We start from the raw sequence: 13,372 nt of genomic DNA, 5'->3' as shown, positions 1-13,372 counted from the left end.
AGTGAATCAAACTTTTATAAGACAGCCATGGAAGGTTTAGGTCCTGCACTGAAAAACTTTCAACCAGCCAAAAGGTGGGTGTAGGCAACTTTTACTCATTTTAACATTCACATCATTTTGTGCCATGTTGTTTGCAGTTGCCCTCTACAGTTGGTGATCTCAGGCAGTCTGTTTCAGGGAAACCAAGGGACATCTTGATATTTTGTAAGTTGATTGAAAATAGCTGCAGCAGACAGCCATACTCTGAACCTCTTCCACCCTCCCAGGTATCTTTGCAGAACAGGTACAAGGCTCTGCAAGTGGAACTGAACAATTATGAGATTGGAGATGTTGCCACCATTTAGTCAGCCAGCTCCTTCCACAAAGGAAAAAGGCTGGGTCACTGTCACTTCCCTTCTGAAGGTAACAGAAGGTCCCATATGCAGATCTGACCAGATTCCCTGGGCACAGGTTAATGATGTAAAAAGCAGAAACTCCCTACCCTGATACAGCCAAGAACAATCAAGAGAGACTTGGGGTGGCTTGTTTGAGGGAGCAGGAGCACAGGTAGAGTTCTCATCTGTCCCTTTGGTTATGGGGAAAGATGAGGTAACAGGAACAGTCAACTGGCTCCAAGCCTGGTGTAGTGGCAGAATTTAGTTTTTTTTGATGATGGAGTTTACGTGGCATCAGGGCTACTTCAGAGAGATGGGGTATACCTGTCACAAAGCAAGGAAAAAGATCCTAGGATAAGAGTCCTTCCAGAAAGGAATTTGTAAAATAACATTTTATGTTGGCATTAAAAAAAATGAAAAGAAACATAACCTGTATGATGAAAGGCCAGTTTTTATGCCTTTGGAAAAAGAGCAGTGGCGAGGCTGAACTTGTCCTCTGTGCTACTACAAACTCAATTTGTACTTTGATTTTAATTGGGTTTTTAAAAGTTTTCATAAAGAACTGTTTTGTTTCCTTGCTTTGACAAAAAGCACATGCCTGTTATCAATAGTGAGCCTCATTTTGACAAGATGATGGAGCATTGTCTGGAGCTACATCTGAACACCATCAGGCAGTGGTGAGAGATGCTTGATCTGACAGTAGACACAAACTAATTGTGGTGACTCTGAGCAATGCCGAGGATTGTGCTGAAATGGGAGGGTCTTTGGAACACACCCCTGGAGATAGCCTGGAAAAAATGGATATCAGCCAAGACAACAGTAATGTCTCTGCCAGGTCAGACCAAACTACTTTGGAGTATCATGATGCAAAATCACCTGGTGATTTTGAAGATGATGTGATCTTCACAGGTGCTCAACCAGCTACTGCTTTCACAGAAGAAACTGATGATTTCCAAGAATCGGATGTGTGGGGTGCCCTTAGCTGCCCCACCATTGCCTGGCCCCGGCCCCAGGCTGTACCCAGCCACTTGGCCACCAGCTCCAGCACCACCTGCAACATTTCCCAGCGCCTCCCGGCCCAGGCCCGTTCCCAGCTTCAGCCCATACCCAGCTCCTCGTGCAGCACCACCTACCCCCAGCCCAGCGCAGGCCCCTTGTAGGGCTGCTGCTTGCCACAGCCCGAGGTGTGGCCTTTGCCTTCTCCCCTCCCCTTTGTTAGTTGCAGCTCACTGGAGACAGGCCAGTAAGGATTAACATCAACGTACCTTAAGACACCAGCTCAATTGAGCTTAAAAATAACTCAGGGAAAAAAGACAAAACCATTCCTTGAACTCCAAGGGACAACCACTGCTCTTTTATTTCACTATGGGCAGCAAGGCTGTGAAAGTAAGAACACCAAGGACCAGCATCTGTCCCCAGCAGCTAGGAGGGGCAGGTAGGGATTTCATCTGCACAGGCACTTGTCCTCCAGGGCCTGCCTGCTTTTAATAATAGCTGGGGAGGAGAGCAGAGCAAGAAGGCTGTGGGTAGGTGTGAAGCAGGTGCTAGGGGGCATCCATCCAGCAGTAACTTAAAAGTTAGAAGAGATTAAGCAATTCTAGAATTAGTACTCAGTAAATCACTGCTTTCATATGCTTGTGAATTAAATCTCAATACCCTTGTTAGGTTTGCTTACTACAGCAAACAGTAGCACGACTTTCAACTCCTGTTGCCTTCTGCTTCTGCTGTAAACAGTTGCCCTGTGAAACTATGTTATGATTGGGCCAAATTAGGTTTACTGGAGTTAGGTCCAAGAAAGGGAGTTAGCTCATTCAGTTATGTTTTGACTTCAAACTTCAGGCTTGCTAATAACAGAGAACTCAACACCTTGTTTGTTGAGGCGATCAATCAGATTTGTTTTGGAGAAGGCAGCTCCTGGAGAATATACACCACCCCTGTTAATGAAAATCACGAGACACAAACATTAGTGGTAGAGTGAATGAGTGACACCTTTTTTTGAAGTTGCATATGTGTTTCCTTGCCCAAGAAAGAAAAAGCCCCTTTGTCCCACAAGGGACCACAGGAGTAATTTGGCAGGCTGGTCATACCCAGAGTTTTGTTTCTGCATCCAGCAAACCCAGCAGAAACCATTCCAATTACCTGAAGATACAGACCCTGATGCAACAGATGTTTCAAAAGCTTTACTAAAAACTTATAGCTACATTCTTTCAAATTGCAAAGCACATGAGGGGTAAGTGGCTTTAAATGAGCTTGTGGTTGAGGTGAAGTGTGGCCCTTGCACAGCCATTTGGGTGAGGTACACAGAAATTATGAGATCTGCATTTTCAGAGCAACATATGTACACAGGAGCTTCAGGGGAGATCAAGCTGTTCTGTGTGGGAAAAGTACTTACTGTTTAGGCAGAGCAGCTGCCTCTTCCAAAAGACAGACAGCTGCTTGGACCATTGCAATTGGTGTAGCTACATAGCCAGGCTCTGAAAAAAAGAGAACCAAACAATGTTAATTCAGTGTGTTGAAATATAGAATGTAATCTCACTCATATCTACAGCATGCTGAAGAATAATCTCTTTGACAATGAAACAACCTCCTTGTTTCAGAACTGCTTTTTCAGTGGGTAATCATCTCAAGTATCTGGTGAAATCCTTAAGATCTAGCCTGGACAAATACTGGTTCAAGCACAATCCTATGACCATGCAACCACCACAAGTGATCCCCTCACAGTAACAGAGGGCTCTCCAGACCAAGTTTTCTCCTTCCTTTTGGTGTGTGACTGCTGCATTCATCTATGTCTCTAGTTATTTAAAGAAGATGGGCTTCACTGGCTCCTTTCTGAATATAATGTATTCTTGCCATCTCTTAACTTTACTTCAGGTGTCATCTCTTTTCAAAGGAATGAATACCAGCACAGTACAGATAAACATTTGATACCAGTTCAGAACTGCTGAAGTTCAGTCACAGAAGGCTGGGAATAAACAACTATCCGTAACAGTTATAGTCCAGAATGTAACAACTGACAACTGTCCTCAAAGCCCTCTCCCTTTAACTGCTCCATTCTGCAAAAATGAACACTTGGAACCAGGGAAGTCAGAAGGAAAGAGAATGACCAGAACACAAACTGGCTGTTTGAAAAAAGTCAGAAGGAATGGTATGTAGGCCATACTCTGGAATGAAAGGCCATGCTCTGGAAAAGCCACCAACTTTGTCCATATTGGAAGTGCTCCTTGAGGGTGAAAGGAATAGCAGTGGAATCATAAGCCTTGTTTAGAGTTGGGAACGCGAGACCAAAGCAGCCAGCTGATACTGACATACATACACACACACCTGGTCCTTTCACTTCAGTGCAGATCTTCACATTTGGTTTGCCATGCTGGGGATCTTGCCCCTCACTGTAACCCTCACCAAAAAAAGTCATTGTAAAAGAGGTTCCATCCATCTGTAGTGGGCAAAACAAGTGTGGTCACCAAAAAAGTAACTCGCATCAGGCAAGCACAAGTAGTAAATGTGACTCTCTGTTACACCAAATACTGTGCACAATCTCATCTAAATTTGTAATTGCTTCCACTTGGTAGGAAATGTGAATGTTTTAAAAGTTCATTTATTCTCTTTCAGTCCTGGGTTTTTGCTACGGAGTCTCCCTCTGTCATCACCTCTGACAGACTGAATGCTGCGAGTACCCATGTAAATACATCAGACCCAGCAACATGAGTCACTTTTTCCTTTAATGAGTTCCATGTATCTTAAGACCTAATAGCAGAAAACACCATGTAAATATTTAAAACTACCTGAACAGATACATGCCATGTGCAGTCAGGAATTATTTCTCTTAAGACTCTGGAGCTGACTGGATTACTATTCCCTCATTACCAGAACAAAATTACTCCATAATTGTGTTGGAAAACAGTCAGTTACCTGTTTCTGGGTTGGTCCTTTCTTTGTGAAGTGTCCAGCAGAGAAAAATTCTGGGTACTATACAAGAAGGGGGCAGAGAGGAAGGAAGAGAAAAAAAAAAAACGGTGAAAACAATAATTAAAGGAAAAAAAAAAATCAGTAAAGCAGAAGGGAAGAAAAGCCTCCAAACATGTACTTCTTTTATGTTTTGACTGCTTACTTTTGTCAGAAGTTTTCTTGTAAAGCTGAATTTCACAAGAAGAAGAAATAGAAGGCCAGCAAACATCAGCTTGATAACAGAGCCAAGACCACCGATGTTCATGTAAGCACCATACTGCACCTGAGGCAAAACCGTGCATTTAGTGATACAACTTTCAGTACATTTTTTCCAATCAATTCAATTTATAAAACTACATCTACCTCCAAATTTGGATACAACAGATATGTATGTAAATAAGGTCTTAAACAACTGAGTTCTAAACAACTCTCTGAACAATATCTCACCTTATAATTAATTAGGAGAAGATGCCAATACGCCTATGGGGTGGTAGGGGAGGGAGGGAGCAAGCATGGTAGACAAGAGCAGGAAACTTGAAAGATACATGTGTTTTGGTATCAAAACTGTCCACTGTACCCAGTAGACCGTCCCTATTTCCACAACCCAAAACGTGTTGCAGTTTGTTACTATTTCCCTAACTACAGCAACCTTATTACACAGATCTGCGCTAACAACAGTCAGGAAACATAAAGGAAAGATTGTTGAAAATAGTAGTAAACCCTTAGTACTCTAGTACCAGTAACTTACAGGTATTTCCTTCAGCTCTGTGTGCAAATAACGCTGAGACCGTTTCACAACAGAAGCATCAGACCCCAGGAACCGAACAGAGTATTGCTTGAATTCCTGATTGTAAAACACAAATCCTCTGCAAACAGAAAAAAAAATAAAAGGTTCAAATGTCCATGCAAATTGAAAGAAATAGATCAGAATGGCCCTACCAACACTAGTGGCATTTTTATTATCTTTTCTCTCTTTTCACTGAAAGCAAATCATCTCAAATTTATCCCCAGCTCAATGTTCCATGCACCACAGCAACAATGAACTTGAGCATCAAAATTGTATTCTCCTCACATTTATTTTTTCTGCTCTATCAATCAGTTCTGAAATCAAACTCCCCAGCTTGCCATGTCACTAAAAGCCTCTTAGAACAAGTCTGTTTTGAAACCCAGTAAATTCTGGGATGTGTTCTTCTTTCAGTAATGTTCTGGTTTAGCAAGGAGTAGCTTTTGGCTTAGTAACAGGGGGAGCAGGTTGCAGTGAAGACCCGGTAAAGAGTTTGCGGACTCTCCCCCGGCTCCTGGGTTCACACCCACCTCCGGCCCGGCTGGGCCAATCTGGCGCCTGTGCCATCACTATTTAGGGGACGAGAATTTGGAATACGAGGCAGGAGGTGTATGAGTGATACAAGATGGAGGCGACCACGTGGACCCTTCAGCCAGAGAAGGAGGAGGAAGCAAGGAGAAGCAATAGACCAGAGACTCCTCTGCAAGCCGTGGAGAGAATGCAAGCTGTGCCCCTGCAACCTATGGAGATCCATGGTAGGACCGAGAGTTACCAGCAGCTCCATGTGAGTGAGCCCGGACGGGCGAGGGACTGTGTGGGGAGACGGCCATGGCCCAGGCCGTGTTGGAGAGCCTGCATGCCGCAGAGCAGCCCCACACAAGAGGCAGAGAGGAGCTGCAGCCTTTGGAATAAGTGTGCGTTGGAGTAGCCCGTGCAGGGCTGCCATGAGTGTGAGTTACCCCACGGACTTGCAGGGAGGACCGGTGTGGAGTTCACCCTTCCTGAGGAGGGACAAATGGCAGAAGCTATCGGGAACAGACTAACTGAAACCCCCACTGCCTGCCCCCCTGAACCGTTCAGGGGGGGACAAGGTAAAAACCCCGGGATCAGGGCTCTGAGCCCGGGAAGAGGGGAGGTATGGCAAGAAGGTGTTCTTAAAAAGGCTGGTTGGATTCTTCATTGATGTATTACTCTGTGTTGTTTCATTTTGGTTATGTTTTGGGTTTTTGGGGGTATGTTTTAGTTGATGTTGCATTAAATTGTTTCTCTATTTTCTTCCCCAAACCGAGTAGCCTGGTCTGTTTTGTCCTGGACCTTAAGTGGCAATTAAGCTCTCCCTGCCCTTGAGGAATTCTCAGCCTCTTTGGTACTCGAGGCTAATTGTGGTCTTTGTTCCCTGATGGGCCTAAACCACGACAAGTAATATACAAACAAATCAGTAAAACTGACTTTATCTTCCATTCTACTAGACGAGCACCTGCGTGTTCATATTATACTGCAGTCCTAAATGCAGCTTTTTAATATACAATAATCTCTTAACAATCTATATAATAAATGCTGGAACTGTTCAGAGGACAGTACGTTTCACATCTCAGCTTTCTCATACCTTGCTTTAAGTTTTGCACCAACTACTGGAACAGGAGCATATCCTATCTGTTTCCGAAGCTTCCTCAGGTTGTCTTGATCTGCAAGGCCATAAACTGCTGACTTCCAGGTCCCATCGTGTACACAAGAACCCTGGCGACACACCATGCCACAGTCATTAACTCAGTCACCTGAGGCTTTCTGTCTTAGTTTAATAGAGATCTTACAATTATCATATCTATTGCACATCATTCCAATCATTGCACTTCTGTATTATGCCTAAAGTTCCTGGGAAGCAGGGCTTCAGTAGCACAGGAATTGCCCCAGAAGACAATGAATGCCCTCACTCCTCCTCCTTTCTCTGAGCTTTGGCTGCTGAGCAGATAACATATGGCGTGCAATACCCCTATGGTCAGTTTGTGGCCTGTCTATGTCCCCTCACAGGACCTTGCCCACCCCCAGCCTACTGGATGGTGGGAAGGGGTGGAATGTTGGAGGGCCAAACTTGATGATGTGCAAGCACTAGCATATTATTAGCACCTTTCTAGCTATCAACACAAATCACTGTAAGGGTTGCAGTGGGGAAAACGAACTCCATCTCAACCAGATCCAATATAATCTCCACCCCATATTCCATGTGGTTCTTCTACCCATCTCACTGTATTTAATCTGCATCACTGAAAGCCCTGCTTACCAGTACTTAAAAACTTACAGTCTGTACTTAAATCATCTTTGTATAAATCTGTCAGTTGGGTATATTCACATTACCTACTATCCCCTGTGCTTTAACAAACAGATACTACTTTGCCATTCCTCTCAGACTCCTCCAGATGTTCCAAAGAGCAGGCTATGACTTAAGTCACATCTGTCAAGATGGGTGCTCAGGAGAGGAGAAGCAGTATGTTTGGCTGTTGGGCACCAGCACCGCCTTGGCTGGGGTCATCGCTGCATTATTATAATAGTGACCTTAGGATTATTATACACATTGCACATTATTGCTATGATTACATACATGTCTTAGGATTACATGCATTAAAGTGGACTGAAACACCCCCCCCCCCATCCCTCAAACTAAACAAACCAAACAGCCAAGCACTACAGTTACTGGCAGGACACTAGGTATCTGTCAAGGGTTTACTTGTGGACAAACCCTTCCCACATCTCTGCTAAAGCTCCCTACTGCTGGAAATGGCTTCACACAGTAAACTTCAGTTTCACAGCCTATGCAAACAAACCTTGCAAATTCTATTAGCTCCTAAAGAAAAAAGTTCTTAGAATCAGTATCAGAGAACTGTCAGCTTCTTCCTTGGCCTGAATAAATGCAACAGCAGTTACTCTAACGGGCTACAGTGACATTATCACAAAGACCTCCAAGCTTCCAAGAGGGTATAAACCACTAACCTCAGGCCCCGACTTCACAGTCAGGAAACTCTCGACAGCAGTTAAGGTACCTTTCAGAGAGGAAAAAACATGACTTGGCATCTGCAGTCATCAGTTCACAAAGCCAGACTATCCTCCGGTAGACCCCAGCAACAGGCCATTGACATTATTATTTGAAAAGGCAGAGTCACACCTTTATCCAAAGGAAAATAAGCTAAGGTACTCCTGTAATTGGCCCTCTCAAGTGAAAGCCCCTTAAGTGAGTCACCTTTCAACTTGTCCCTGGTGAACAGTACTCCCATATCAGCTGGTATAGTGTCAAAGCCACAGCTTCCAATGATATATACTCCCTTTTCAGCAGCTGCTTTGTTGTATTTCAGGTACATTGATTCCAGAAACTAAAACAGAAAACAAACATTTAAAGTACAACTTCCTCTTTGGCCATACCCAATACTAGCCATCAGTGCCTCGTGGCACCCTATAGACCTCAAGCCAGAATGTCTTTAAGACGGATATTTATTATTCCTGGTTTACAAAAGTGCCACAGCAGCACAAGAAAATATGAGCTACACAAAATTCCCATGTAGAATCACAACTGAGATATGAACCAGAATTCACATACTTTGGATTTTCAGAGAGAACCTGGGAGGTTCTTGTCCAAATGGAAACTATACAACTAAAACACATTTTAATGTACTTTAAAACATTGAATGCATCTTCAAATGGCAGATGAGGAGGCAGAATGTCTTCACGTTTCAAAACACAGTAAACAAATACTCCTATAACAGACTCTTGTAACAAGGTAGCACCCTTCCATCATCACATACCTGGGGTTCTCCGCTGATGTCAATGCAGTTTGCACCATTTTCAACACAAGCTTGTACCACAGGCTCTCCAAAGAACCTATACTGTCCACAGAGAGAACATCACACAAAATAAAACCCAAGGCAACAACTCACCCTAACCACTTTATTTACTGTGTGCATGTACAATAAAAGTAAATACTGGGTTGGTTTGACTAAGCGGGTCAAAAATGTAATAGCACTTCTCCCTGAGGGGTGGGGGGAAAGGAACAGGATGAGATATTGCATCACTGATAACACATTACCCTATTTCTCCAGTAAGATCAGATCATCACGGTCAACTTAATATGTCTAATCTCCACTGATGCTTTTTACACTCTGATTATCTGTAGATTTTACCTTCCAAGATGTCATCACGACCCAACCTTCTAGCTCCATATTTTGATCTCCTCTAATTGCGCTGGAAATAACTGCCACTGAGTTTTAAAGGGGCCATGAACTTATACCGGTGAGTCCAAGGGCTCCTCTGCCAGCTACACTTTCAATCCTGGCACCATTTTAAAACACTGTGTTCCGATTCAAACCCCCTCTCGGCTTCACAGTCAAGTTCTTATGCCGCCGCTGAAGGACTGCGAGATCCCCAGGCGACCCGCTGGGTGTGAGGGGACTCGTTCTTGTGCTACCGCCCCAGAGGCCGCGGCAGGACGCCCCGAGGCCGCTGCCGCGCCGCCCTTCCCCGCCGAAAGGCTCCGGATGGCCCCTGAAGTGCCGTGACCCTGCCGCGGCTTTTCCGGGGCCGCCGCATCTCGGCACACCTGCCGGAGCGGAGCATCGGCGCACTCACCGGGCCCACACAGTTGAGCACTAGCCGCGTCTGTTTCGCCATGGCGGCCAGCGAGGCCGCGTCGCCCACATCGCAGAGCAGCACACCGACCTCCGACCCGAGCGCCGGCTTCCCTGCGGACCGGAGACCGACGTCACCGTCACCGTCCGCTGCCGAGGCCCTTCCCTCGTTCCCCGGGCCGAGCCGCAGCCCGCTGCCGAGTGCCTTTCACCCCTCCACAGGCCAACCCGCCGCCGCCCCGTAGCAGGGGGCTTACCCCGCTGTCCCCTCGGCCCCTCCGATGCACCCGCCCGCCGCTGCGCCGCACGGCCCAGCCGCGGCCCGTACCCAGCCGCTCGGCTGCCCGCTCCAGCACTGCCTGCAGCTTCTCCCGGCGCCGCCCGGCCACGGCCCAGCGCAGGCCGCTGTGCAATTCCCCGCCGGTCGCCACCCGCGCCACCTCCTCCACCACGAACTGCCCGGTGAAGCCCGAGGCCCCGAACACCACCAGCTCGTAGCGCCGCTCCCGCGTTCCGGGACCTCCACTCGCCATGGCCCAAAGAACAGCCGCACTACCGCCCACCCTCGGCACCCGCTGCTATCTCCCGGGTCTGGTCTGGCCCCGCCCCGCCCCGCCCCGCCGCGCCAGGCCACCCGGGCGGCCGCTGCGGCGGCCCCGGCGCTGCCCGGGCCGGCGCCGCCCGGGCCGGCTCCGCCCCGCGCTCGGCCGGCGGAGGCGGAGCCTGTGCGGCCGTGGCGGCACGGCAGCGCAAGACAGTGGAGGGTGGCATCTCTCTGGGGACTTTCGGGCTAGGTGTCCCAGTAAAAGTCTGCCAAGATACGGCCAAGAGCCCAGCAATTTAAGCAGAGAAACTTCCACGTATCCCCTCAGCCTCCCCGAGATTGTGAAGCAATCTTTTGATCCTTCCTCACAGGACACTTCATACGTACATTTGTGTTATTCTTCTCTGAACTCTCTGGCTGGTCAACATTTTTCTTGAAATCCAGTGTCTGCTGCGGGGTCCCACATTCACATTGTCAGTGCTAAATCGATTGAGGTGATTATGTGATGTGTCAGAATTTACCCTGGTTTCTATATGCCCCAAGCATTTGCCTTTTTTTGTTTTCCCCTTGTCACATTGTTGATTCACCTGCAGCTCATGATATATTCCACCTCAGAGGCTTTCTCAAATCACTGCTGCCCAGCCAGTCTTTTTCTGTCTCAGATTTGTGCTGAAGATTGATGTCTGTTGTCAACAGATTTGAAACATGTGCGAGGCAGCAGGAGATCCTCACCTCTAAGCACCAGCTTCAGCCTCCTGAGTAGTGCTGATGCAGTTGTTTGTAGGCCTACACTATCAGCTGCATCACTGAAACAACTGGGTCTGACAGAAAATAAAGAGTGGGGGAGGGAAGGACAAAGACGAGTTTCATGCAGGTTTTTTTTTAGCCAGATCCTTTTGTTGATCTGATGTATAGAGCAACCCTGCAAAACCAGTTTATTGGGATTAAAGGACGCTTAACATCTCCCTAGTCAAGCCAGTCTCTTCCTACCTTCCTGTCCTTCCTATGCACTGGGATAATTTCCAGCTGTGCTCATAATACTGCTGAACTCCTCTGAGTTACTTTCCTCTTATGCTCAATTTTTCTCTTCCACCATCAATTCTTAATGTAAAGTTTATTTTCTTTCGAGGCCTCTGTCTTTGGCCTTCCCCTCTTCTTTCTCCTTTGCAAAAGCTTTGAAAAAAATCTGGCAACAATAAGCAATGGATATTTCTCCTCCCAATTTGAAATTAAGAAAAATCGTCATTTTGTCAGGCTTTGCGCTGACATTTAAAATTGTTCAGTGATGGGAGACTGTAAGGAGCCTGCAAATTGCAGAGGTATTCTGATATAGCTTGCAGAGCTATCTGGGATCCTTGGCCTGCTTTTTTCAGCCCTTTGCTCCAGAAGCTTGCCTCTCTTCCCTTCTCGCCCCTTTTCACATTTTATCCTGTCACTCCCAGAAAACAAGGCAGTTTATGAACCTGTGACTCTGCTGCGATCGTTTACAAAGAACTGTGACTGAAGAAGCTTCCTCAGACCAGACGGGACCTGCAGTGTGACAGCGGGCAGCTGCTCGACAAACACAAGTTTGGGTGCAGTGTCGAAGGCCCCGTCTCTTCTCAGAGACTGAGCCTTTGCAGCAAACTGGGTGGACTTGCCCCATTTGTCAATCCACAACTCTCAAGGCTTCATCTGCTCTTTCAATGTCAGCTGTATTTCTTTAAAACACACCTGCTGGAGAAAGATAATTCATGCAAAATACAGAAGCAAGAAATCAGGCTGTCAGAGCTGTGGAGGGATGCCTGAAAACCAGCCAGAGGGACATCAAAGACAATCCTGGAGTATTTGGCTTACATACAATAGCATTACAGTAGCAGCAACTCATCTTTTGTGTTGTGGTTTGGTTTGGTTTAGTTCTTTTTCTGGAGAGAGACCTGTACTTCTGTAGTTGGCAAGTGGAAGAGTTCTGTCTACAGACACCTCCAGCTTCACTCCAGCTCACTGGGTACAAAAAGCCCCAAACCCCACAGTCTCCAGTTTACATTCCCATGCCCATGAAACTAGCAAGTAGACAGGCAGCTTTCAGCATAACAAATATCAAGTCCACGTCAAGGCTCTAATTTTAAATGGAAGGCTTGCAGCAGTCTTAACTAGAGACAAAGGTTAATCTGCCTTCTAGTTAAGTGTTGCCAACTCCTGCAGGATTGCAAAAATTACTCTGTGGGAAAGCCGTAGGATGATTTAGAGTTTTTCCCAATAGGAGGACATGAAATGCCAGATCTGCCAAGTGCAGTTCTGCAAAGGAGGCTCCCACCTGAATTAGCTTTAGAAGCTCACAAGAAGAGATACTGTAGTTTCTTTCAAAACTCCCCAAATAGAAAGGGGCATGTGTCCCTATACTAGCTTCTTCTGTTCCACCTGGAGCCTCTGGCAGGATCTGAGGAATCTGTGTAAGCATTTTCAAGAGTGCTTGTATGTCCCTTAATTTCATATGGTAGTTGTTATCATAAAATCTTTCCCATCAATATTTACATATTTCTTGGACATCAATCTTTGTGGTCAAGTTTTTTATACTAATTTATAACTTTAGGGTACTTTTTGATTATTAGAGTGGAAATGCAGGTATTGGTCCATGACTACTTTTCAATTAAAATAATAATGACGTAGCAGAGAGAGTGCAATATGATGTTAATTGCTCAATGCTGTATGAACGTAATTCTTTTAAACACAACATGATAATTGTCTTGTACCCCAAAGGATGAAGTAAGATCATTGGCTTGCATCATTGCAAAAGTTACTACACAACACAAGAAAACTAGAGCATAAGAATAGGCAAAGGTGTTGGGAAATAAGGTTGATGAACAATGCATGGATAATTCACTGCAGGGTATGAAGAGTTATGTGGGTGAGTATATAAAAGTTTAAAAAAAAAGAAGACGGGCATCTATGTACCCACTGCAATTATTCAGTACTGTAGGACTGTAGTCCAAATTGCTTTGTGCCATGGTGTGTCTTGCCCTTAATTTATGCAGAATATTACTTTATAATCAAGAGGCAATAAGCTCAAAAAAGCCACCCCATATAGAACCTGAGAATTTGTAGTACATCAGGCCTTTTAGACTAAGACAAAAAA

The 13,372-nt window shown here is 45.8% G+C and overlaps 1 protein-coding gene across 2 annotated transcripts; it reads right to left on the bottom strand.

Moving 5' to 3' along the window:
* Window positions 1-1,706: 1,706 nt before the first annotated feature.
* Window positions 1,707-10,305, bottom strand: SCCPDH (saccharopine dehydrogenase (putative)). Of its 2 annotated transcripts, none has more exons than XM_061991096.1 (12): window positions 10,042-10,305; window positions 9,715-9,827; window positions 8,895-8,975; window positions 8,336-8,465; window positions 8,089-8,138; window positions 6,710-6,840; window positions 5,068-5,185; window positions 4,483-4,602; window positions 4,284-4,340; window positions 3,696-3,807; window positions 2,767-2,848; window positions 1,707-2,308 (listed from the first exon to the last, which is right to left on the bottom strand). In XM_061991096.1, exons 1-12 carry the CDS (start codon window positions 10,244-10,246, stop codon window positions 2,203-2,205), a joined length of 1,305 nt encoding a protein of 434 aa, XP_061847080.1. In that variant the 5' UTR covers window positions 10,247-10,305; the 3' UTR covers window positions 1,707-2,202. The 2 variants fall into 2 exon arrangements, with proteins under 2 accessions (XP_061847080.1, XP_061847081.1); XM_061991097.1 differs by having other exon boundaries at window positions 10,277-10,296.
* Window positions 10,306-13,372: the final 3,067 nt, after the last annotated feature.

Source organism: Colius striatus, chromosome 2 (assembly GCF_028858725.1).
Source record: "Colius striatus isolate bColStr4 chromosome 2, bColStr4.1.hap1, whole genome shotgun sequence".
Classification (NCBI taxonomy): Eukaryota; Metazoa; Chordata; class Aves; order Coliiformes; family Coliidae; genus Colius; species Colius striatus.
The sequence above is the reverse complement of the archived record's forward strand: the minus strand, read 5'-3'. Positions and strand labels throughout refer to the sequence as shown.

Bases quoted from the DNA above. Each gene is read 5' to 3' on its own strand.
- SCCPDH (XM_061991096.1), bottom strand. From the start codon at position 10,246: ATGGCGAGTGGAGGTCCCGGAACGCGGGAGCGGCGCTACGAGCTGGTG. The intron at 8,466-8,894 runs GTATGTGATGAT...TTTCTGTTTTAG, and splicing joins ACATCAGCGGAGAACCCCAG to TTTCTGGAATCAATGTACCT. The intron at 4,341-4,482 runs GTAAGCAGTCAA...CTTCTTGTATAG, and splicing joins CAAGAAAACTTCTGACAAAA to TACCCAGAATTTTTCTCTGC.